The 26503-nt window shown below is 41.9% G+C and overlaps 1 protein-coding gene across 1 annotated transcript in view; it reads left to right on the plus strand.

Moving 5' to 3' along the window:
* The window catches only part of USH2A (usherin), a 581084-nt gene that overhangs the window by 418720 nt on the left and 135861 nt on the right, over nt 1-26503 (plus strand). The window contains exons 47-48 of the mRNA XM_074989966.1: nt 6357-6555; nt 20842-21010. Of these exons, the coding sequence (XP_074846067.1) occupies nt 6357-6555; nt 20842-21010 (368 nt within the window). The remainder of the gene's footprint in view (nt 1-6356; nt 6556-20841; nt 21011-26503) is intronic.

Here is a 26503-nt window from a genome sequence, read left to right on the forward strand (position 1 = left end):
GAACCATTCGACACTGATAATGGAAGCTAAGGTAACTGGGAGAGAAACAGTCACAAATCATGGCAATGAGAATTAATAAACCATCTGAAAAGGTGTGTGTTTGTCTGTGCCTCCTGAAAGCCCTGTTTGCAATCTGCATCTCTTCTCCCTCCCTCCCCTTCTCCTGGGCCAGCTTCTCACCAGTAGTCTTAGTACCAGGCTGGCAGACTGCAGAGGCAGCCAAGTAGTGATGTGCACAGTAATTCTTTGCCTTAAAAGATCCACGGTGGGAGCTAACATTTTCCAGAACAGAGGCTATAACTAATGGACATACAGCACCAAACATTTATCAAAATTACACCAACAATAAAACAGTTAGCCTCCTGTGTGTATGCTATTGTTGATGTGATTCTATTACACTTCTGGGCATGGGGTTCCCATTAGCTATGTTTCTTTTGCAGAAACAACACAATTTTTTTTTAAATAACAAAAATCTAACATCTAAACTTTGAGAAATGGTCAGCAGAATGGATTTACTCTCCCAATATTTAAAAAGAACTTCAGTTTGCTGTTTATCGTTTCTAGGTTTTCCTTGAATTCTGTATTTGCCTCTGAATATGGTCATCATTGGGTGAAATTAAGCTTGCTATTTTTCTGTCACACACACAGATAGAGTCAAAGCTTGTTTGATGATAAGACCTCAATTCAGGGTTTCATCTTTTGCCCTTGGCTTTAACTTTATGTATGTCTTTGTCTGTATTGTCTGTACTGCAAACATTTATGCATGTTCCTGCTATTATTTACAAACTAAATATGTCATAACACATGAGTGCAAAAAGATCAGAAATACCTTCCAATTTTATAATCTGCTCAGCCAGAAACAGACTGTTTTTACATTGCCTCTCCCTACATGTCATATTATCATCAGCTGTTCTTATATCCCAAAAGAATACTAACTACTGATCGATTGCCCGGACATGTCTGGCCGTGGCCTACATGTGCCCTGGGTAGTTCATTTATTTGCCACGGTGGATTTGCTAGAGTGGAATTTAATCAATAGCTAATTCATTAATTCTGGTCCTCCAGTATGTAGGGACTATGCAGTATAAAAATGGCTGGCTGACTTCAGCTTTGATTGAAATATGACAAACACAGCAGCTGACAGCTTCAGCAGGTGCTGGACTGAATATGAATTTTGCTTATGTATCCCTCCATAAAAGGAATAAGCTTAAGGGGAAAATTCAGTTTGTATAAACAAAAAGATATTTTAATATGTATCTGGAACATACAAAAAAAGTATTTCTAGAGTAGAGGCACATGAGAAGGATGATGTGAAAAACAGAGAATGTTCTTTATTGTCCTTATTTGGAACCATGGTCATGCCTCAATTTCTGAATCAGTTTGCGGGGTGGGGGGGTGTATTATTGATGAGAAAGCTGCAGGATAATGTCTTCATAGTGTTCACAAATAATTGTTTTCAAATTTGCCTTCAGGTGCCATATGACAAAAATTATAATTTCACCCACCAACCTTTTGGAAGTCTTCCTGATGGCAGCCCTATCCAGGCTGTTCTAATGAAGGTTATACCACCATCACCATTACAAATATCTTCTGCCTTCCTGCCCCCACAACCCACACCCAACCGTTAGTAACTTAGCTTCAGCGTGCAACTTGGTACTCAAGGTTACAGTCCAAGATTAATTTTCTTTTTAATGCCAGTCTTGAAACACAAAACACTGTGGAACTCAGTCATGAAGTCCTTGTTCAGTTTTTGTCTCATTGTATTCAAGGGTGCAGTTTGTCTGAGTAAGGAGCTCAGGATAAACACCTGAGTGAAAGCATTTCAATTGAGTATGAGGTGCATGCAGCTCTTCTTTCCCCATGCCACATACTTTGCATCTCACTGCTGGTTTGTACAGTGGACTAATTGCTGTTTTTCTGTTTTGAAAATCAGTTTTTCACTTTTTAAAAATCAGATTTCTTCTTGTGTGTGTGCAAGTTTCAATAATAAACTCAGCCCTCCAGCAAAGTAATGGCTGTTTCACATAATGACAACTCTGACCCCTTCAGACAAGTAAGGGACAATGCAGATGAGCCCCACTGGGGGTTCCATCCTGCTCAGAGCTAAGAGGTTGGTGGCTGAGATAAGCTGCCTGAGGGCTAGGGGCTAGGCTACAGAGGGAGCCTCTGAGCTGTCTGAAAGAATCGGAGAGCCCCTTAGGCATTTTTGTGGGAAGCAGAACATACAGGTGCACATGTGGATTATAGAGCGGCTGCATCAACCCCCAAGACCATGAAAAATCTGTAGGAAATGTGCTGAGATTCTGTGATTGTCAAACTACAAATTCTTCAGCAATAAATACTTAGCTGCATAGCTCTTATAACTTGCAGCCACTAAGGAACAAATACTACCTGATTCCCAGTCCAGGCAAGGCTGTGTCTTGCTTACTGGGTCCTATTGTGTCCCTAAATACCCAGCTACTATTGTCCATGATGCGCAGATTCCCTATGAATGAGTAATGATTTAGAGAGAATTCCGTATGTGTGATCCCTTATTAGAAATTTTATTGCCCCAATGATATAACTAGTAAGAATAATAAGTGTTGCCATCTTTTACTTCTTTATTGGGAATATCATAATTTTTGGTATTTTTTTTGGAAATTTTTTAGCTCTCATCCTTGAGATGAAAAGCTTGAAAATATGAACCCTTAAGATTCTAACACACAAATCCCCAAATTCATTATGTTTTTAAATCTTATAATGTTTAAACCAAACTTCTTTAAATGATTTTTTACATGAGTCGAAATGACTTTTTTTGTACCCTTGTGAGAGCTGACACTATAAAAATCAAATTACTAATTACTAGTGCTGTTCAAAATTCATGAATATCAAAAATTTGTTTCATTCTCTCTCGTGATGAAAGGTTTAAATCTTGAAATGTTTGTGGAATGGAAAATTCTGAATATGTTTGATTCAGAAACATCTGATGAAAAAATTCTGATTAAAATAATATAGTTCAACAAATGGACACCCCATTACAGGAGAAAATGGAGAAACTCCAGAGAAAAACAACCACCATTATAAAAGGTCCAGAAAACATGGCCACTGAAAGACCTGGGTAGTTTAGTTTGGATAAGAAGAAATTGAGAGGGCACATGATAAGAGCTTTCATATACCTAAAAGGATGTTACAAAGAGGAGTGAGAAAAATTATTCTCCTTAACCTCTGAGGGTGAAACAAGAAGCAATGGACTTACCTTGCACCATTGAAGATTTAGGTTGCATGTTAGGAAGAGCTTCCTAGTTGTCAGAGTGGTTAAGCCCTGGAATAAATTGCCTAGGGAGGTTGTAGAATCTCCATCATTGGAGATATTTAAGAGTAGGTTAGATAAAAATCTGTCAAGGAGGATCTAGATGGTGCATGGTCCTGCCGTGAGTGATAAGAGAATATGACACACAACAGTTCCTAAATCAAATTGTTTCATTTTGGTTTTCTGAACTAATCAAAACATGTTGTTGAGGTCAGTTTGCAATTAATATGTCCTCCAGAGATATGTCAGTGCCACCTGAGAATTGTACTCCTCGTGCCTCATGTCATGACTTTCTTCTATGGGTCCAACTGTCCAGCTGGACTGTCTTCAGTGAAGCATGGGCCACTGATTCATTCCTTAGTGTGTCAGTACACATAGATGAGAGCTGTTATATAAGTGGGGACCTCAGCAGCTTTGGATGAGTTTCCTTGATCAAGGGGAAATATGTCACTAAAGCAGTTTGCTACACATCCTCATCTGTGCCAGTCTGGAGGATGTAATTCTCTTACACCTCCCAACTACAGAGTCTGGAAATTTAGCTGAAATAGGAATCTGTTGTTGTGGAGGTCCCCAGTTCACTGTCTGGTGTGTTAATAAGCTAATTATTACAGAAACACAAAGCTTAAGCACAATATATATCCTATTCAAATCCTGCTGAATATATATCTATCTTAAATGGTCTTTGTCCTGGTCCTCTGCACTGGCGTGAATTTCGCCTAAAAGGGACGCACTGAAGGCATGAGCATGGTTTGAACAAATTTATTAAAGAATTTGAGTGAGTATTTCCAGAGTTATTTTAAATAGCGTTCACTTAACTCTGGCTGTAGATATGTAAATATAATAATAAAGAAGGGTTTGCTTTTAAACAATAGTATGCATTGAGGCCTACATCAAGAGTAAAATGCTCAAACCTCTGTACAAGATTTTACACATGTAATTCCAGTTGACTTTAATGAGAAATGTGACTTGCAAACCTGTAAAATCTCGCACAGTGCTTTGAAAACTACCCCAAGGGTCTGCGTGAAAGTCTTGAACACAAAATCATTCAACAGTATGACTAAAAATGCTGGCTTTGCCATGGTACTGCAGTGTGTAAAGACTGGAAGAGAGTCACAACCATATTAAGTGCTCCCCTTTCTTTCTTTCCTTTTATTTTTCCTCTCCACTTTTTAGTGTTCTCCGCATACTTTCCTTTGTTGTGGATTTAAATCAGACCCTGGAATGTTACTTAAGTGCAGGGAAGGTTTCGGGTTTTTTTTGTTTTTTGTTTTTAAATTTTTGGATAGCTGAATATGTACTGAATACAAAATAGCCATCTACAGACTATGAAATTAATTCAGTGAGTCAGATGAAGACCTCAGAATAATAATGGTGACTCTACAAGTCACCTATGAAGTTATTCCTTCATAGGTGACATTAATTCTCTCTCTGCAGATGCATATTGCTATGTGTGTCTGTTTATACCTTAAGGAAGTGAAATAATAGTGCACTGCTATTTTTATTCTGCTAAGATGTCAAAGTTTATTTCAGTGGCTGTTGTTTGAGTGCAACTGTCTTGGTTTAAATTAATGCTAATTTATGATGTCACTGGCATTCTGACAAGCGGCTGTGTGTGTGAGAATACTACGTACTAGTACTACGTACTAGACAATTTTATATACTACGTACTAGACAATTTTATATACCAATAGGAAGACTATTATGTAACAGTAATCGTGCATTGCAGTCTGTTCCCAAAGTGAGAGAGTCACCTGACGAACAGTAAGAGAAACACAAAACAGCCTAAATGCAACATAAAGTAGTCTTGTAGCTCTTTAAAGACTAACAAAATGATTTATTAGGTAATAAGCTTTCGTGGAACAGATCCACTTCTTCAGATCTGGCAATCACATGTAAAGGGATTATTATGATTGTGCTAGAATATGTAACGTTAATATAATTTTCATTCTAAATATCCACATGAAAATGTTTTAATAATGACATTTTAGGGGCAAATGTGTTAATTTTCCTTTTAGTGGCTATTACAGAAGTTTTCCTTTGCAAAACAGAATGCTATTTTTAGTAAAGTTGGGTCTGATTCTGGAAACAATACTCCTAGCCTTTTAATCCTCCCTAGGCAGATTCCCCCTGCACCCTCCCACCCTTTGCCTTGAATGTACTCACTCTCATCTAAACTGGGTAGTCAGATGCTAAATATTGAACCCCAGGACTGTTTTGTGCCTTGTAGGCACTATGTTGGACGTAGTGCAGAATCACACCTTTCTCATGGGAGAGCCAGGAGGCTTGACTCCTTCACAACATTCACCGTTTTTCACTTCTAGTTTTATTTATGAATGAAAGAAATTCAAACTTAGAAGGACTGTTGATTCCTGAGTAAATTCGTAAGTCTGAAGTTTTTAATATTGGTCATGTTGAGTTATGTGACCACCAACAAGAAAAAACGGAACAATTTTCCTAACTCAGAAAAAAAGATATGTATTGTTTTCATTCTTACCTAAGTCAAAGAGCTCAGTGTTGGTTTTGGTTTTAATTCATCAATGAGGAGAAAACAATGAGAAGCAGTGGGCAGTGGCGGGGGGTGGTACCAGTACTTGCTGGTACTGAATACCAGCACCTCGGCAGCTCCAGCCATGGGATTGGCTGGGAGCGGAGGAGGTGGGTGGGCAGGGAGCCAGCTGAGTATTGGTGCTTTTTTTTCTTAAACAAAAAAGACACTAAGCAGAAGACATTTCAGGCAAAAAGGAATTACTTTGTGAAAGTTACTGACAACTGAGAAGCTTGGTTTTGATTGTAATGTCTAGCTCAACTTTGACAACGGTGATCCTAAGCAATGCTACAATACATCGTAGAGTCATAGACCCTGGAGGTAAGAAGTATCTACTGTACTAGGTCTTCTAACCCATCCCCCTGATTTTTGGCATTTTCCAATATTCCACTCTGTATGACCAACATAAGAAGAAACTCCTGCAGATGTCTAAATAAATGTGAATGTCAGCAGAAGCTTAACTAAAAATACAACTATTGAAGTAATTGTTGTACCCACCTTTAATTATTCTGTTTACTGTAGATCTCTTCAGATTGACTGGGCATCACCAGGGCAACCAAATGGCATTATTCTTGGATACGATCTCTTACGTAAAGCCTGGCGGTGGTGTACTGCAGCCCAGCAGCTGTCAATAAAGCAAAGCAGCAGACCATGTGTGCCACTGGAATGTAAGATACATGAGAACATCTGTGGAAACCTGTGCTATCATCCAGAGTCTCAGGTACTAGCAAAGTCCATATATTTCACTTAACAGTCAAATATAAGATCATATATCTAAAATAAAAAAAAAATGCAGACTGTACCCTGGTGAGCAGTGATACTGAAAAGTATTTGGGGGCCATAGAGGACAAACAACAGTTTTACTGCTGCATACACTACTGGTGAGAATGATGCATATTAAAGGCAGCTATGGTGTCCACATTTTAAAAGTGAAATTGAAAATTTGAAGAAGGTACTGAGAAGAGGCACAAATATGATTTCAAGAGCTGGAAAAAGTGCCTTACAAGTTCATTCTGCTAAGTTTATGAAAAAGAAGTTCAAGAGATGACTTGATCAGTGTCCATGTATTTTTACAGGGAAAGTGTAGTAGGTAACAAGAAGCTTTTTTTCACCTATGGAGACAGTCATCACAAGAGCCTATGACAGGAATTTAAGTTAAGCCAGACAATTTCAAATTAGTAACAAGGTACAGTTTTAAGCAATGAGGGTGATTAACTACTGGAACAAACTACCAAGCAAAGTGGTGGATTCTCCATTTCTTGATGTCATCCGAACAAAGCTGGATACGCTTCTGGAAGATATGTTTTAGTCAAACCTAAGTTATTGGGCTTGGCAGGCGTAAGGGAGTGAAATTCTATGGCCTCTTAAAAAGGGAAGTCAAACTAGATGATCTATTGGTTCCTTATAGTCTTAAAATTCTGTGACCATATGAACCTTTTTCTCCGAGAACTATGTGGGGTGGGCTGGATAACTCAGTGGTTAGAGTGTCGGCCTTGTTAATCCAGGGTTGTGTGCTCAATCTTTGAGGGGGCCTTTCAAGAGTCTAGGGCAGGTTAGATTAAAAAGAAAAAAATTGGTCAGTGATGGTGATAGTTCCTGCTGTGAATCCAGAGGACAGGATTTGATGACCTTTCAATATCCCTTCCAGTTCTACAACAAGGATATAATAATTTATACCATGGAAAGGTGTAAATTCTTGTTCTTACAATTTATCCTAATCAGAAAGAATCCTATTCGTGTTTGTATAACACTGACCTTCAGTGGATACAATCAGAACTGCTCAAATGTGTGTCAAAGGCTTTATACTGCAAATAGCTAAAACAGAGAATCCACTAAGTTAGTAAAGATCTGTGCTTTTTGAAGTTTATGAGGGTACCAATCCTTTCAGCACTGTCAGTATAGAGTTCTAAATAACTGTAATGTGAAGCACAGAGACCATAGTGAAGTTTCTAGGTGTGCAATTAAACTATAATACTCACGTCTATTTGAAAAACCTGTGGGGAAAGGTCAGGTCTGAGGTGAAGCTTACAAAGCTTCCTGGTGTGCATTTAATTCTAACCATTCATCATAATTTTCATGGCAAATATTAGTTTATTGGGATGATTAGGTATCTTTCAAATTTTTGTGATTGAATGACTTGATTCTGCTTTACAGCAAACCTATTTAGATTCAGATACAAGTGGGTGGTTGTTTACATGACAATAATGAGTAACTCTGAATGGAACTATCATGATTTATCAGGAATATTTTTAAATTATGGTCATTTGCAGATTAATCATCATATTAGTTACTGTTCAGGAGTTGGATCAATAGTGCAGCCAGACAGTAGAAGTCTGTAAATGGTTTTTATTGACAAATGAGGTTGAAAACTCTTAGTTTGAGGGTAAGATTTAATGTAATGAAATAATGTGGCTATTTGTCAACAGCATCATCTCACATTCAGTGTCTGGAGCTAACTGTGTAGTCACAAGATTCACTGTATGAGGAGACAGTAATTAAGAAAGTGAGTTATTTGAGGGATTCAGATCAAAGTATAAATTATTCTAGCTGACACAGGTTTAGCTTTGGGTTGCATTCAGTGGAGCACCATACACCTAGCATTTGTGAAACCATACTGCTGACTTAAAGACATGATTTTTTTCTGAAATATGAATGAACTAATAGGAGGTTGGTTGTTATTTTTTGAGAAACAACCATTAACATTTAATTGGATGTATCATATAATTTTTAATCCCGCTAGGAATGATGTAAAGAAAAAATGGCATATTTTCTACCTCTTCGACTTACACCAAATTATTAACACTGACTTTAAAAGATTTTTTTAATTCTTGAATGTGATTTGCTTTGTTTTCCTACACTCGGATTTTACAGTGCCTCTTATGGTGAATTTGGGGGAGGGGGTAAGGCTGTGTGAGGTAATAGCGTTCATTGGACCAACTTTTGCTGATGAAAGAAACAAGCTTTTGAGCTTACGCCACGCTCTTCTTCAGGTCTGGAAAAGGTAATGATTAGGGCTGTCAATAAATGCAAGATAACACCTGCGATTAACACAGGGCAGAATTAATGCATTAAAAAAATTAATGCACATTAATTGCAGATGACAGGAAGCCATCTGCAGGGGCTGGGGGCAGTTGAGTCCCTGCCAGGAGGGAGAGATGTGCCTTCCAGGCTCAAGGGGGTAGGGTGTGGGGCCATGCAGGGCCATGTGCTCCACGTGTGCATGCAGCGGGATGGCCTGGCCTCCTGCTCCTTGGGGTCTCTGCATCTTGTTCCCCTCCCACCCCAGTCTCACCCCCTTCCCCATCTGCTGCCATCATGAAGGACATGCCAAGCTTCCTGCAGCAGAGCTAGAGCTTGGGTCTGGGTTAGGCTGCTATGTGGCACTTCCTAGGGGAGCTCTACACTAAAAAGTGAGTAGGCCAGGGGAGGGCTGTGTGGACAGCTCCCTGGGCCCAGCCAGGGCTCTTTCCCTTCCCCTGGCAGCTGCTGGGAGCAGGGGTTGCTCTGTGCCCTGATGCTGGGTGGCCTGAGCACTCTGTTTGAGTGTTGCTTCTATGAGCTGTTGCTTGGGCTCTGCTCTATGCCACCCATGAGACACTCCCTTCTCCTAAGACACCTCCCAGTGGAAGGAATCCTGCATCTCCATGCAAACAGACCCCTCCCATTCCTACCCCAAATGTGTGTATTTCCCAGTGGGGTTCAGGGGTAGGTAGTATTATAATTGTTTAACAGTGCTATTAACTGCAGTTAATTTTTTTAATTGCTCAACAGCCCTAGTAATGATTGTTTTCACCCACATAGCTGCTGTTGAGGCAGTTAGTGCACTGGATGAAGTTGGTCCAATAAAATACATTATCTCACCCATGATGTCTCCCTAATATCTGGGATCAACAAGGCTACAACAACACTTCCAGCAATTTTGCATAGATACTTGCATTTTCTATGATTTTAGATGTGTCTTTTTTAAGTTTTGTTTTTCTATGCTACAGTGTTTGTCACTGTACTATCGGCGCACTTCTCAAATACTAATAAATTTAGCCCTAAAACTGCCTTCCAAGGTAGACATCCTTAAATGACAGGTAGAACACTTCTTGTTTGTAAACAGTACGGTTATTTAGTGTGTTTTCTCCCCCAGAGGCCCAATTATGTACTGAGCCAGGTTTTTGCACTTGGTTAGTGCTCAAGACTCCTAGAAGACATCTCTTTTTATTTGGGATTTGGTCTGATTGAGCTGGGTGCAGTACAAGCATTCATAGGAAGCATTTACTGCTACTACGGTGAGATTAGAACACTTACAGTAATTTAACACAGACCATGACAGAGTGCTAGCAGCCTCCAGCTGAGCCAGCATTCTGGTCACGAAGGTACTGGCTATCCCTGCCTCTTGAATAGTAGGGGAGGAGACCTACTTCATGGCTTAATTAGGCAGGATGCTGATGAGTTAATAGGTGCGTATACTTACACTGGGATAAAACCCCCACAAAGTGGCTGCAACTTGGGCTCCTGAGTCTTGGGCAGCAGGACTTTAAAATTATAGTGCAAAACACTTGGGCTTGGGTCTGGAGCCCGGGCTCTGAAATGTTGGCGGTAGGTGTCTCAGGCTCCAACTTGAGCCCCAGTGTCTGCACTGCAATTTTAGCTCCCCATCCAAGTCAGCTGGCTTAGTCTCTGAGACTCTCTGACCACCTTTTTTTTTTTCCAGTGTAAATGTATTCAAAGAGCAATCAGCCCATCTCGTTTGAACTATTCAGGACAGGAAGAAAGTGCTGGGGAGGAAGTTGGTGGTGGTGGGGGAAGAGGGGTTACCAGAGATAGGATATCAAAATGAGATCTTTCCTTCTCACTCCCCTCAAAGCGGGGTAAGAGGGAAGCTTATCTCTAAAGCTACGTCTACACTAGAGCGCTCTTTCGAAAAAGAGTGGTCGAAAGACACCCTTTTGAAGGGGAGCATCTACACGTGGGCTGGGCTGGCACCATTGACGAGCACCGTTGAAAGGGCCACACACCACGTCTAAAGTGGCTGTCCAGGACATCAAAGAGAGTGTCTACACTCACCAATAGCCTGTTGGGAAAGAAAGGGCCAGGAAACGCTGCAGGTGGGGTCTCAGGGTGGCTGAGCCCTTCCAGGACCTCATCAAGCCGCACCTTTAAAGGGCCCCTCCCAAACACACTTGGCCTGCACAGCGTGAAGCCAGCGGAGATGCCACAAGCCCTGCAGACACAGCGCCCACAGGAACGGCCATGGAGCAGCAGCAGCTCGACACCCTGTTGGCAGCCACCAGCAGAGTTAGCACCCTGCTGGCTGTGGTACTGGTGGCTGCCCTGCAGAAGGGGACACCCCAGACCATGGGATCCTCCAGCCCCCACCCCCAGCACTCTGCCAGTTCTGGAGCCACCCCACCAGCTCCAAAAGATGGGAGCAACTGGTCACGGGGGAGTAGGATGATGACCAGTGGCTGTGGAATTTCAGGATGCAGCGGCAGACCTTCCTGGAGCTCTGCCAGTGGCTGACCCCGACCCTGAGACACCAGGACACCTGGTTGCGGCATGCCCTCCCTGTGGAGAAGAAGGTCATGATAGCTGTCTGGAAGCTGGCCGCTCCAGACAGCTACTGCTCCATGGGACACCAATTTGGTGTGGGCAAGGCCACAGTTGGGGTCTTCGTGCTGAAGGTAAGGTGGTCTGGGCATGCAACCACTGGGGGCAGAGGGCGCAGGCTGGGGCTGAGGGGGGCAGGCACACCCTGCACACCCTCACAATTGCCTATGTCCCACCACCCAGAGGTGGTCTGTGATCTAAATGCAATGCTTCTCCAGAGCGTTGTCCGCATAGGGGACCTGGACAAGGCCATCATGGGCTTTGCCACACTGGGTTTCCCAAATTGCTTCAGGGGCCCCGATGGGACCCACATGCCTATCTGCACCCCAGAGCTCAGCAGAGGACAATTCATAAACAGGAAGGCCTGCCATTCCGCGGTCCTGCAGGCCATGGTGGACAGCCAGAGCTGGTTCAAGGACACACGTGCAGGCTGGCCCGGCTGCACCATGATGTGCAGGTCTTCCAGAACTTGGTCTTGTGCTGCCAGTTGAAGGCAGGGACCTACATCTCCTAAAGTTAGATCCCACTTGGGAACACCACCATGCCCCTCTGCCTTGTGGCTGATGCCACATACCCACTCCAGCCCTGTCTTATGTGACCCTATATGGGCCATGCCCCCCGAGCCAAGAGTGCTTCAACGGCCAGCTCAACCATGCCCACCAGGTGATTGAGTGCAACTTCGGCCGCTTGAAGAGGAGGTGGTTCTGTCTCCTCATCCGCCTGGCATGGGCATCGTCAATGTCCCCTTGACCTTCTGTCCATGGGCTCCAGCTGTGCGGTCCCCAATATCATGGAGAGTAAGGGGGTGGCCCTCATGCAGGGCTAGGTGGTTGAGGCTGGTATGGGCCATACCCCCAGCTGGCTGCCAGAACCACCAGGACAGGATCCACATCCATGAGGCCCTGCACCAGTACTTTGATCAGGGACCCCAGTGAATGCCACCCCAGCCACCCCTGGAGGGCCTCCCGTACAATCCCACCCAGCTCCTGCACACGGCCCCCCACCAAGCACACAGGGGTTTTGGAAAAATAAACCAGTGTATTGTTAACTGTAAAAACTGTGTGTGTAATTCTTACAGCTAAACATAACAGAATGGCTATTTACCATGCGGGTACTAGCTATTTACAGGGGGAGGTGCACCTAGGTGGCGTACCTTGTGGGTCATCACTCTGGCGCAGGGGTGGAAGGGCATCGCCCATGCTGGGCCCGGGTCCCATGCCCACCCCTCATCTAGGGTCCCCAGTGGGAAATATGGGGAGGTAGGGCCAATGCCCAGCTGGAGGTATGTGAGGGGAAGTTTATGGCCAGCTCCCGCTCCTCGTTGGACCAGTCCCCAGCTGAGGTTGGATCCATCTCTGGCATTGGTGGTGTTGCTGGCCACTGGTCCTGGCTCCTGCTCCCCTCCCGGCTGTGGCTCCTCGGCCAAGGTGTCCAGGAGGGCTGGTGAGAAGGAGGTGTTCCAGAGGCCCAGGATGCTCCCAAGCTCCCTGTAATAGGGTCAGGAAGCGGGAGCGGCCCCCAAAAGGCTGGTTGAGTCCTGATCCTAGGTGTAACCCTCCCGCAGCTTCTTCACCTTACTCCTGACCTCGTCAGGAGTGCGGGCAGGGTGGCCCCGGGTAGTCATGCCCCCTGCCAGCTAGGTAAATGCGGCTGCATTCTGCTGCTTGCTCCCCATCACCTGGAGCAACTCCACCTCCTGCCAGAGCCCCAGCAGGTCCTGGAGCTCGAGCTTGGTCCAGGAGGGGGTGCACTTCCCCCCCCCGGCTGGACTCTTGGGAGCCCTGGGTGTGCTCAGAGGGGGGCTGTGGGGCTCTTCACGTGGCTGGCTGGTGGCCATCACAAGCAGGAGGCTGCTCAGGGATGCACTGAGGTGTGCAGGGGCAGCACATGTAGCAGCTGCTGCCTGCACGCACTCAGCTTCCTGCAACAGAGTTTCTTGGTCCATGCAGCTTTAATAGAAGCTGCACACACAGACTATAGAGCCCCGCAGGGACTGGGCACCACTTCTCCGCCTAACAGCTGATCACCGCCATGGCAGACCTCACTTTTTCGAGAAAGTGGAACGCAGAGTGTCTGCACACGTCGTTTTTCGAAAAAAGATGTTGAAAGAGCGGCCTCTTCCTGTTTTCTGTTTGCAAGAGCGGTTTTGATTCCTGTAGCACCTAACGTCGATTTCATCTTTGAAAGAGCGCATGGCATGTGTAGATGCACCACGCGCTGCTTTGAATTGGGGCCTGTTCTTTCGAAAGAAGAGGCTAGTGTAGACACAGCCTAATTGTATTTTACTGCCCAAGATTGTACTGGTGAACTGGTGGGGAGGCCTCAGTACGGTGCTGCAAACAGGCATAGTAGTGCCTAGGATATTTGAGATGGGCCAAAGGGCAAAGACTGCCATGGCACATAGACTTATATAAAACATTAACTCATTCCTGTTGATGACTTAGTTAAAATATTTTCCCCTTATTCTCCGCTACTGTGGGACCTAATCATAACCCAAAACTTAGCCTGCTGTTATACAGACTGCTAGTTGTCCCCAAGGGCCTGTGGGAATCACTGTGGGAAACATCATGTGGATTATAACTGGATGAAATTTTTCAGCTGAAACTTTTGACAAAATCTTCATGTTCAGGTTGATTGAACTTGTAATCAACTTACGTTGCTTCAACAAATTGTTTCGTTAAAAATAACCCAAACTAAACAATCCCTTAAAATATTTTGAAAAAGTCAGAACATTTCATTTCTAGATGAAAGGTTTCTGTTTCTCCTTTTGAAATAACACTGTAATTGAATTGTAATATTTAATTTTGGGTGGAATTTAATGTTTTGTGATTGAAATGTTTTGGATTTTTTTCAAGTTTTCAATCTAGAAATTTTCAGTTTTGATTGAAAACAATTTTTTTCTGAAGATATTTACCACCTCAACAAATCAAAAATACCTATGATTAGCACAACTCTGGTTTGAATGTTTAAGGGCATGTCCTGCCCATTCTGCTTCTGAAATGCAAATAATAGTCACACCCACTTGATGGTGTTCAATTATCTTCCACTGAGCCAGACATCCACATAAAATTTGGCCTCAGAATACAGAGAGCGAAACTGTGTGAATGATTAGAGGGGACCATGTCTACATGAGCTGTTGGGACACAACCAAACTGGAAAGAACAACAAAAAGTCCTGTGGCACCTTATAGATTAACAGATATTTTGGTGCATAAGCTTTCGTGGGCAAAGACCCACTAAGCTGGAAAGGGCTTTCGTTAAATGGGTAAAGAGACTTTGAAAAAGACCTGGGATTTTCAAATGCAGTTGTCACTGGTGTGCTTCTGAGGTCTTTCTATGGGGACCTTAGATGACCCTGTTGAACTACATGTGGTTATTTTTTTTTTCCGCTCACTCTCCTTTCATGGAAACCTGATTACTTCATATCCTCACTCCTAAACCAAAATTAGTTTTTTTCCAACTCCTCTTGCTCTTTTTCACATCAATTTCAATACTTTAGCTAACACATGCCTCTTGAGCCAGATCTGCTTGCTAAACAGCAGTCATCTAACTTTGGTCACAGACACCCCATCCTGAGCTACGTTCTTCTCTTTCCTTCTCCATCAGCTACTTCTCATATGGGCTTTAACTCATGGTAACTGGGGCAAATATTGGCAGAGACACCTTTGAAATATAGCATGGACTCTCCTTCAGCCAACCTGGAATTTCATTCTTTTTTTATTAATTATATATTTTAAGTAGAAGAAAGTGAGTCTAATTTGCCACTCACACAAGTTTTATCTGGAGTAATCTCATTGACTTAAATGGAGTTATGCTGGCTTTGCACATGTGTTAAGTGAGAGGACAATCAAGCCATTAGTATGTAATGAAACTGGGGATCATGTGTTATGGGTCAACATTTTTCCTTATCTGTTGAGCAAAGGGTGACATATTGCTGTGTCAGCTTGATGTTATGGGATATTGCAACAAAGGGAACTTGTTCTTTGTTCCTTATCTGTAAATTAAGAGTGTTGAATGTAAATCCATCCCTAACAAAGAAACTAACACTTTAGTAATTGGAATGCAATGTGTCAAATAATCCTGTACTATATGTGAGACACTTGTTAGCTTTAACACATGCAGAGGACCATGAAAAAGGTAGTTTAATGCCTCATCCAGTGAAGTTTAATGGAAAGACTCCTGTTGAGTTCATTTTCCTTTGAATCAGGTCCTAAATTTAGTCCTAGTTAATTCATTCTGCACTTGTTGAGTATTCTTAAATCTGTTTGAATGTACTGTAATACAACTTTCTTTTCTGCCTTTGTCTGTCTGACTTCTTTCTTTCTTATAACTTATAAGATTTCTCTGTGTAAAACTTCCACACAGAGTAAGACAAATTCATTTGGGGTTCTGGTCCTCTTTGAGGGCTCTGTTCCCGGGGACTCTGCCCGGAGCTGGGCTGTTTCAGTGTTGTTTAGGAAGGGGGTGGTTGTCCCAACTCTGTACTATGGCTATGGGAGACCAGAACTTCTGGACCAGCTGGATAGGGTTTGGGGGAGCCCCAGAGTGCAAGAAGGCAGGCTCATTGGTTAAAACTCATTATTTACATGTGAGGAGGATGTTTATTGAAGGTACTCCATGGGAAAGGTGTATGACTGGATGAATGGCTTGGAAAAGCACTAACAAAGAGGTGTTTGCAAAAGAGAAGACGGGGGAGTGGTTTGGGCCTCCTATGAGTGATATGGTGGGAAGCTGACTTCCATTATTACAGACTGTCTTACCCCTCCTGTGGGGTGTGGAGAGACAGTAAGGTCCTGGCAATGGTTTTCAGGGATCTGGATGGGAAAAGAAGGGGAGCTGGTGGAAACCCTCCACCTCCCCGACCCCATGAATTATGGAATAAGCAAGTATTCGTGCATCTGCACTGTATGCTGTTACCTGCGAGGTAGTTCCACTCATGTAATAATAAAGTTGTGGCCTGGTTAAACCCATGTCAGATGTCTCCTGTCCTCCTTTTGGTATAACCAGACAATGGTTATATACCTCAGTGTCTAATAGGAGACTAAATGGAAGTGTTAATACAGCTGCAGTACTTTTATTTCCAGCAGTGACAAGCTACATAAATCTGCTGTTAATGAACTAATCAAACATAGCTCTGGCATTACTAGGAAGTGCAAGCTTACCCCTTGACTCTTCGTAATTAATACATGAATGCCATTTATTCAAAATAGTGTCAGGACTCATTTCTTTAAGAACAGTAGCAAAAATAGTGGCTTTATACCTAACCTTCTGACTTAGCTCAACATCACAGTCAGGACTCTCAGACATTAATTTGGCATGACAAGGCACATTTCAGTCAGATTACAAGTCTGTCAGCAGTCACGTGAACACTGGCAGCAGTGTGGGAAAGTCCATTGTAGGATCTCTGAGGTTTGGGCAAGATGCTCAGGTCAATTCCTGGCTTCAAAAAAAGAGTACAGTGCAAAAATATAGTGAGTTTTCATCAGCGGGGCCCCCAGTCGTCGTGGGCCCTGGAGACAAGGTGGGGAGTGGAGCCACAGGGGCAAGAGGCAGAGCCAAGGGCTGTCAGCCTTTAACAGCCCTACCAGACCTCAAAAGTTGCACAGAGTAACCAAGTGATGCTCCTTTGGTGTTTCAAAGGGGCCTGGAACTCCAGGCCTCCTTGAAACACCAGGCCCCTTCCTTCACCCCCGGCCCTGCCATCAACGAGCCTGGCTTTGGTCTATAACATTCTAATTGCAGATTCTACTGGGGCTGCATACAGGATTGCAAACAGAGTTATTACTCGTGTTTTAAAATTCATATCTATGTTAATTGTCCAAGGAAAGAAACAGATTGGAAGGAGGAATGGTTGGGGGGCAAGGCTTGTTGGATTCTCACCACAGTACCAGATCCCCATATAGGTAATGCCAGAAAAAGCAATTTTTAGTTCCTATGGCCTAGCCAGTTGACAGCAGGGATTTTATACACTATCGGGGTCCAATTAACCAAAGCCAGCAGCAGTTGCTAATATAAGAGATTTTTTGCCCTCATGAGAATGTCACACATCAGTCATGGCTACATTGTTCATGCCCCACATAGGAATGTGCTTTTAACAAGCTCATAGCTTATAAGAATTCCATGAAGTCTGTTGAGATCTGCCATTCTTTTAGGTAGCTCTGGAGGGGTGTGTGTGAGATAAGATAGATAAACATGACTGCCCCCTGCCTTACACAACTGCATGCCTGAACAACCAAGTGCTCCCAGCTAGTACCTGTGAAGGATGCCTGTTGTGAGCAGAGGGAGCACGATCACCACCTGCTGTTCACAGGAAATTCAGTTCAACGGGGATTTACACTGTGAGTGTGGGATAGTAAGATTTTCACAGGTATCAATTTGCAAATGAATTAATGTAACAATACATTTAAGTATAACCACTGTAGCTAAGGACAAGCCTCCCCCCACACACCACTGCATCTAGTACACTGTGACATTCTTCTGTCTAGCATGTATGTGTGTCCAAGCCTTCTGCAGGGTGGAATCTCAGACCTGGTGAGGTATGTGGGCTACTGTGTCTAATTACTTCAAAGTTCTCAAATTTCTGGGCAACATTACACCATTCAGGATGTGCTGCCACACCTAGATATAAGAGGATGAGATAATAATAACCTTTAGCCATTACTTTCAGTTCCTTTGCTGATTTGGTTTGTGACATAATCCTAACAGTACATGAATACATTTTATTTTATGGGTTGCTAATGCAAATTCTTTGAGTGTAATACCAATGCAAAGAGTAACAGACTGTCTTTTGAATGCTGCCAAAAAAGTGCTATTTCACGATTTACAGCTGGCTGCAGAGGATGTTACCTAGCTACATAAAATAGCACCAAGTACATCTATTGGTAACTCCAGATAAAAGACTGACATATTTTAACGATGACCAGGGACTTTGGTTGGTGGTTTGGTTTTTTTGGAAGCTTTCATGAAGTGTTGGGAAATCGTATCAGGAAGACTTAATAAGGATGTGAAGCTACTGAAATGCAGAGAATGTAGCTGGTTGTCTGATAAAACATTTCCCATGGGAGTTTAGCTGGGAACAAAGAAACAATAATAATACTTTACACCTGCAAAACTCCTCCCATCCAAGGGTCTCAAAACTGTGTACTATCAGTAATAAAGCGAGCCTCACAATATTTCTTTGAGGCATGTAGAGGGGCTGTGTCCAGCCCGCTCATGGCATTGCTTGAAGGAAGAGCATCAGCTCAGCTATAAAATGGCAGCTTTAGAATCCTGTTCTGACTAATTCAAAGATGTGCGATAATTCTATTTCTGCACAGTTTGAGGGGGAGACAATACGTAATAAAGTTCTCACTGCTTTTCATTCTGGGTGACAAGGAAACAGTAACTGAAAAATGTGAAGGAAACCAAATTAGGTAGATTACAAAGCAAACCACCATCAGAAGGGACCACAAGTGGGAAGAAAGAAGGGTTAAAGAATAAATTTTACTTCTTTACTTGTGTAACTAGATTATATACTTCCTCTGATGTCCCAAGAGAAGTAATATAAAATGAGGAGGAGGGGATATTCTTAGGAAGGCTGAAGAATTTCTAATTCATACAGTCTGCATTGGGGTCAATGGTACACATATCGGCTGATTTGATAGTGTCAAAGTTCCTATGAGGAGCTGGGAAGGTATTGAGACTGCAGGTAATCTTCTTGATCCATCAGATAACAAATGTGAATGGAGAAGGAACACTGGCTGAATACTGACCAGACCTCTTGCTGATTTTTTCTTTAGTGGTAACCAAGGGTTATTTGAGTACAACCTTGCACTGGGGTTGATATAAAGCTTCACCTTCTCAGAGGAGCACCAAGCAGCAGAAGGCGTGTTCCTATCACTACACTCCTTTATAAGGTGTGCCCGTCCTTTATATTGCTTCACCCATCTCTATACCCTTCAGGCCATTGTGTAATCCTTTAGTGAGGCAGAGATGGAGCCCTTCTACTTGTTTGTGGGGTGTGTGGGGGTTCAAACCATGGAACGCCAAGGACAGAGTTTTGTTGATTTTTATATTCCTTTAACCTCATGGCTCTGCATATCACTTTGAAAGCCAGAAATTCACAGGACAGTTAAGAATACAATTTATTTTTTTACATGGGCAGTAAAAGAGAAAGTGTTATGTACACAAGATAGGACTGAGCAGAGGGGCATGATGGCATGCGGTGTATGTTCTAACAGGAAGTGTGTGTGTGTATATGTATAATTAATATACACACACTGTTGTTATAAATATTATGTCTACAATTCTGTTTTTATCAGTTCACATCACTTGATCCTTCTTCTCTCAGATATTTCAGCTGCTAACCTAGGGAGTAAATCCTTCTACTTTTTCTTAATTATTTTATTTTCTTAATCAACAGTGAATTTAAATGAACTGGACAAACAGAGCACCCTTTTGAACAGATACACATTCGGTTTCTTTCTTTCTTTCTTTGTGCCTGTGATGAGCTGAATTGGAATGTGGCTATTGTACAGGCTTGGGTGACCCAGTGTCAAAAAAGAAGAAAGGGGTGATAGCAATTAAACATTTGTGCTGTACTGCCAACTTGCCTTTTTCTTCTAGCCATGAGAGGCATCCATTGTAACCAATACAGCTGTGCTGAACAGCTTCTGAGGTTACATTTCACTGTGATTCTCCCAACTGCACTATATGATTTGTTATGTACCCAGATTGTCAGTCTATCGGCATGGGAGTGAGTGTACAAATAATTATTTGATTGTTCAACCATATAATTTCCTCTACAGTACCTGGAGAGAAGACCACAGTTAAAAGTACTTTTTCAAAATTCATTTCCATGTAAATTTCATTTTGGAAAAAGAATATAAATTGTATTCTCTTGAGATCACATTGTCTGAAGAATTCTGTTAATACATAAATGATCATATGCTATAAGAATGAAACTACTTATTTTAATGTGAAAAGGGAGCCCAAGAGCTCATATTGGAACATCCTGGTTTTCTTAGTTGTAAGGTTTTCAGCTCATATGTCTCATCAAAATAAAAATTGAATATAAGAAGGTGGAGCAGATCTTATATATATATATATTGAAATCTACTTCACACCAAGAAACTCAAACAGCCTAGGGAGTTAGGGAAAACAATTCATATTAATGGAGTATTTTATTAAGGTGCAGCCTGGTCGAAGGCCACACAATAGCAGCATTCTGTCAGGTGAACAGTAGTTTATTGACGTCTAATAATGCAGGAGGGCATAAGACTTTAGCCGTGTTGCATTTTGTTTGTCTTCATTCATATTAGCATCAGTGAGAGGATTTATCGTACACATTTTTCATACACATTGTTTTGTCAGGGAGTACATTATGTTTTGTTTAACTGATATTGGCTTTCTATTTTTTAAACTACTTTTAGGTGTGTTGTAATGGGATTCTGCACAACAATAACCCTGGCTTCCAGTGCTGTGAGGACAAGTACATTCCATTTATTCTTAATTCACCGGGGGTTTGCTGTGGTGGTCAGATACATGCTGTGCAACCAAAGTATCAGTGCTGTGGTGGGTATTACACCAGGGTATTAGAAGGTAAGAGGCAACTTCTTTCAAGCATTTGAAAGAAATAAAATTGCACAGTACAGTTGGCGTACCTCTTAAACCAAGGGAGGTGAATATGTATTAATATATTCAGCATTTACAGAGATTTTTAGGTACCATTTAAAGATGAGCAAGTGTTCTGTGGCACCATGGAATGGGCAATGAGAAATTGCCCTGACATTGCTGCTTAAACACAGTCCACACTACTTATGCAGGAAATGCATAACTGATAAATCCTTCTAATTGGGTCATTTCCCAGAGAATGAATTTAACCTGAATGATACTTTATAACAATAACTGCTGCTTTATGGGGAGGACACTTCTGCTTAATAGGGACGCTGTCAGGACATTTCATGGTGCTATGTCTTTTCTGTGACTTACTCATCTGCTGGTCCATCTCCCTACTCCTGGAACAAGGGCCATTAGTCCTTGAGTGCCTATGATACATACAGAGAAGTGTGGGTAGCTTCACCACTACCTGTCTCTATCTGATAGTTTGCTCTTTGTATTGCAACTATCTGTGTTAGGTGGCAAGCTCACCATCTGTCAGGTGCTCCTGGTGTTAATACTGCTGCAGCTGAGTCTCCATCCAAATGCAGAAAGATTCTCAGGTGAAATAGGCTGCCTGTGTTTCTAACTGTAATCATTTGTAATTTTTTTACATTCTGCTTCATATTGGAGTCTTCTAATTTTCCATTTCAAATTACGTTTAATATATAAAATATCATTTACGAGTACAGGTTGAGCCTCTCTGATCTGGCACACTCTAATCTGGCAACATCTGCAATCTGGCATGTTTTTAGTTGGCCAGATGACCACTTATCATAGGTGTGGCCAAGTTTGTTTACAGCCACCAGTCTAGTCTCTCAGTGTTCTGTGCTGATATTTAGCTGTGATTTGCCCCTAAATGTCTTCTAAGAGCCCAGTAAGCAGTGGAAGTTTTGCTAATGCTGCTGGAAAATACTGATGCCCCATGGTCCAGATTCTCTCATCTGGTACTGCTCAGGTTGCATGGCTGCTGGACTAGACAGATTCAACTTCTAAATATTATTGTGTTAATATATAGTGAAGGGGTAAAGAGACAACATTCCATATTTCTTCTTTGACCTGGCCACTCTGTCTTAGGTCTCCAGTTCATTGGCTGGATGATTTTATTTCTGTTTTGCACCTATCATCCTTATTTACATGCATGTATTACAAATTGAAAGTAATGAAAAAGATGACAAATAAGTATCAGTCGTAAACAAACTGCACCCCTACAGGAAGTAAAGGAACAGTCCCACTTAATCCACCTCCTCAAAAGAAACCTCAAGCAAAGATGCTCTCCAGCATGCTCAGACTCACTCGTGACATGCTCATCTGACTCACGTATAACACGTATAAATGAGTTATAATGCTGAATGGCATTCACATGTGTCCAATCTAGGAATAGCTGGGTAGCTGCCTGCATTGTTAAAGGAAATTCAAGTTTTTCCCATTGATTTTGGTGAACGTTGGGTTAAGCCCCATGTGAAAGAGAACGTAGTGGCACCAGAAACATGTGAGGCACTGTGGAATGCTAAGTGTGGACCCAAACCATCATTAGAGCCAAATATATTGCTAATGAATTACTGTGTCTGTTTCAAAATATAGTGTAGTGGAAGTCTGTACAAAAATAAATACCGGATTCTCTAGATCCTCACCTGAGAACACCTTAAACTCAAGAATTGTTGGATAAATAGATCACTTCAGGCACCTCAGATGATCTGTTAAGTTGAGGGATGGGTGAAAAGATGGTGGTTCTGCAATATACCAGTGCCGCCACTCACTTTCATCTTAGGGACTGGGTAGTTATGCAGGACTGAAAACTGAGACATAAGGGCTTCTGTGCAGCTAATCACCTAATTGTCAAAATGTGCTTCCTCTCCCCACCACATCCCAATTTTCTGGCGTATGAACAACCAGAGTATGTAGACCCTGTACAATATTGTAATGTGCGATAATAAGTTGCTTTATTTCGCCTGTTCTGAGGTGTTTACAAGGCAAAATTTGAAGCTGCAAACCCCAAGTGTATTTTTATCATGAAGTATGACTTCTCAGTCTTTTCCCATTTAGGTTACTGATTTTTATTCAAATACTGTAGGCCTGGTAGCCCTTGAAAGGACTTTTTGTTGAGTGTTTAGTACGCAAATCTCTTTGCAGTCAGTTGACAGTTCAGGAGCTAAAATGGATGCATTACCCATGAGATGTCATGCGCTGTCTATGCTCAGAAGTACTTGAATTTCTGCCAAAATGTTCAGCACATTCTGAGCTCCAATCCCTTGAAAAGGAATTCATATATCACAATATTAGAGTGTCTACCATGATGTCATCAGAAAAATGCTCCCATAGAAAAACCAGAGGAAAGTATTTTGCTGGCTCATTAATCTCAATGTACTGAAATGGGAACATTATATTCTGTGACCTCTATCCCCATCCAGTGGTCTGTGTTAACTAGCTTAATGTTGTTTACATCAGGAAAGAAAAGCATAGTGACACAAACAGTCTTGTGTCTGAAAATAGTTCATGTTCAGTCGGTAATCCTCAAGTGGGAAGCTGTTAATATTTGCACGATTTGCAAATATTTTTTCTATATATATTCAGTGTTGCACATATACTCCCTCTTTTTTCTTATTCCAAGGGGCAACAACATGAACAATGTTGGTCACTTTTCTTTCTTTTTTTTATAAATATGCTAATAACCTCAAGCTAAATGTTAATGTGGGTCACTCTTTGATAAGGATAACAATTAACTTGTAAGACTGCATGGTAGTTTTCAGAGAGAAAACATTCTTGAATCTAGCTTGGAATGGATCCCATTTTGAGAGGTTAATGAGAAGGTTACTGATCCTTTATGTCTAATGTCTAATAGTCCTTTACAAAAAAAAAAAAGTTTTATTTCCAACTCATGTAACCTACATTCACTGTTTTAGAGCCTATTGCTATGCAGTCATTAAATTAGATTCTGAGAAATGAAGGAAAATATGGCTAAGTGTCTAAATAAATTATATATGTTATACTGGAAATATTTGTTCTTGCATTTTTGTTTATTATTGACTTTATTTGATAAAGATATTTATAGAGGGTACTCCCTAGGAATACATATTTCCCAGATGTTGTTTGGCCAGCTTGATGGCACTAGATGTACAAAGGCATATTGTGCTAACTGCATGAAGATTACAAATTAGGAAGGTAGGAGTCTCAGTTCTGTGACACTGAAGCAGCTGAAGTGCCAAAATGCACCCCAAATCTAATATGAGAAGACACACTCTGTAAGCAGAGTGAAAGAAATAACACTACCCCTCACAGGTCACATTGTCTACCAACGAATTCTGAGCAAAGAGAAATAGTGCTCAGCCTTGAATGTCATCAGTACATATTTTCTGTCTGGCAATCGCTTCATGGGGTTTAAAGTCATTATTGGAACACTCATCCTTTCAGGAGAAGATTTGAGCTGTGTCTGACACAGAGGAAAATGGAGCTAAAAGAACAAGAGAAAATTGCTTAAAAAAGTAACCAGAGTTTGGAATATTTTGTCAGAATTGCTGGCTGTCCTGAAAAGCAGAATGCTGCCATAATAGCTATTCTGCTTCCCTTTCTTCTTTTCAAGCCCTGCAGTATCAGGTTTCAGGCCACACCAAATATTCCCTTTTACAGAACCTTCACTCTTAGGTCACTGTTTCAAATTCAGCCCAAAATGGTGGTGAATGAACAGTGTTGTAATTGAATGGCTGTTTTGTGCCCTGCACTGAATGAATTAGCAATCTTGTCTCCATCTCTGGCACACAATTAATCCCAGCAAAACCCACCATCATCAATGGGAGTAAAACCAACAGGGAGTGGCAGCTTAAAGACTAAGAATTGTATTATGATATAAGCTTTCATGACTTGCAACTCACTTCATCAGATGCATGAAGTGAAAGAAAAAGAAACTGATAGAGAGATGGGAGCGTTAGTGAATTCTGTTAGGGTGAATGTGGATATTGTAGTGACAGAGCCATTACCAGTTCCTAATCAGACACATTCTGATGGTGTTAAATTTGCATATGAATTCCAGCTGAGCAGTTTCATGTTACCGTCTTTTTTTGAATGTTTGGTTTTTGGTGGTTTTTTTTTTGTTTTGTTTGTTTTTTGGTTTTTGCTTTTTACTTATGGATGACAGCATTCAAGTCTGTGACTGTACTCTCCAAGTGGTTTTTGTGTTACCATTCTTCATGTTCTTTATTCGGTTGCGTAGAGACAATCCAGTTTGTCCAGAATACCTGGCAGAGGGGCATGGCTGACACAGGATGGCATATATCACATTAGTAGATGTGCAGATGAATGAGCCTTTGATGGTATGTCTGATGTAGTTAGGTCCTATGATGGTGTCACTCGAGTAGATGTGTGGATAGAGCTGGTAACAGAGTTTGTTACTGGGATTGGTTCCTGGGTTAGTGTTCCTATTGTGAGATATGCAGCTGATGGTGCATATGTGTTTTAGGTTGGGTGGTTGTCTGTAAGCAGAGACTGGCCTGCCTCTCAACATCTGTGAGAGCACAGGTTCATCATCTAGAATAGGTTGTAGATCCTTGATGATGTGTTGCAAATGCTTTTGCTGGGGGCTGCATGCAATGGCCACTGGCATTCTGTGGTTTTCTTTGCTGGGTCTGTCCTTAAATAGATGAATTCTGAGTACCTACGTGGCTCTGTCAGTGTGCTTCTTCACTTCCCCTGGAGGTTACTGTAGTTTTAACAATGCTTGATAGAGATCCTGTCAGTGTTTGCCTCTGCCTGAGGGATTGGTGCAAATGAGATTGTATCTTGTCTGTAGGCAGTGGATTGTGTGATATGTTCTGGATGAAAGCCGGAGGTGTGTAGAGGCAGTCAATAGGTTTCTGGTATAGGGTGGAGTTTATGTGACCATCACTTATGTGCGCTTTATTGTCCAGGAAGTTCATCTTTTATGTGCAGTGATCCACACTGAGGTTGATGGTGGGGTGCAAATTGTTGAAATCCCAGTGGAATTCTTCAAGGGCCTTCTTCCTGTGGGTCCAGATGATGAAGATGTCATCGATGTAATGCAGGTAGAGGAGGGACACTTGGTAATGAGATGTGAGAAAACTTTGTTCTAAGTCAGTCATAAAAATGTTGGCGTACTGCGAGGCCATACCCATAACAGTGCTTCTGGCTTGAGAGTATAAATTATCCCCAAATCTGCAATAGTTGTGGTTGAGGACAAAGTCACAAAGCTACCTCTGAAACCTGTCATAAATGGCAGTAATTGGCAGCCATCAAAAGTGAATTCTTCATTACGTTGTGGCTGCCTATGCTACAAGTATTAAACCAATACAAATCCAGCTAACAATGTGTACAAACATTGGAGGTTTTTGAGAAGTGTTTTGCTTCTCTGTGCAGATTTTGTCTTGCTTGTATTGGAATAAATGCCTTCTGAGCCACATTTTCAGAGAGCTTAGCCCCTGCCTT

This window comes from Carettochelys insculpta, chromosome 3 (genome assembly GCF_033958435.1).
Source record: "Carettochelys insculpta isolate YL-2023 chromosome 3, ASM3395843v1, whole genome shotgun sequence".
Lineage (NCBI taxonomy): Eukaryota > Metazoa > Chordata > Testudines > Carettochelyidae > Carettochelys > Carettochelys insculpta.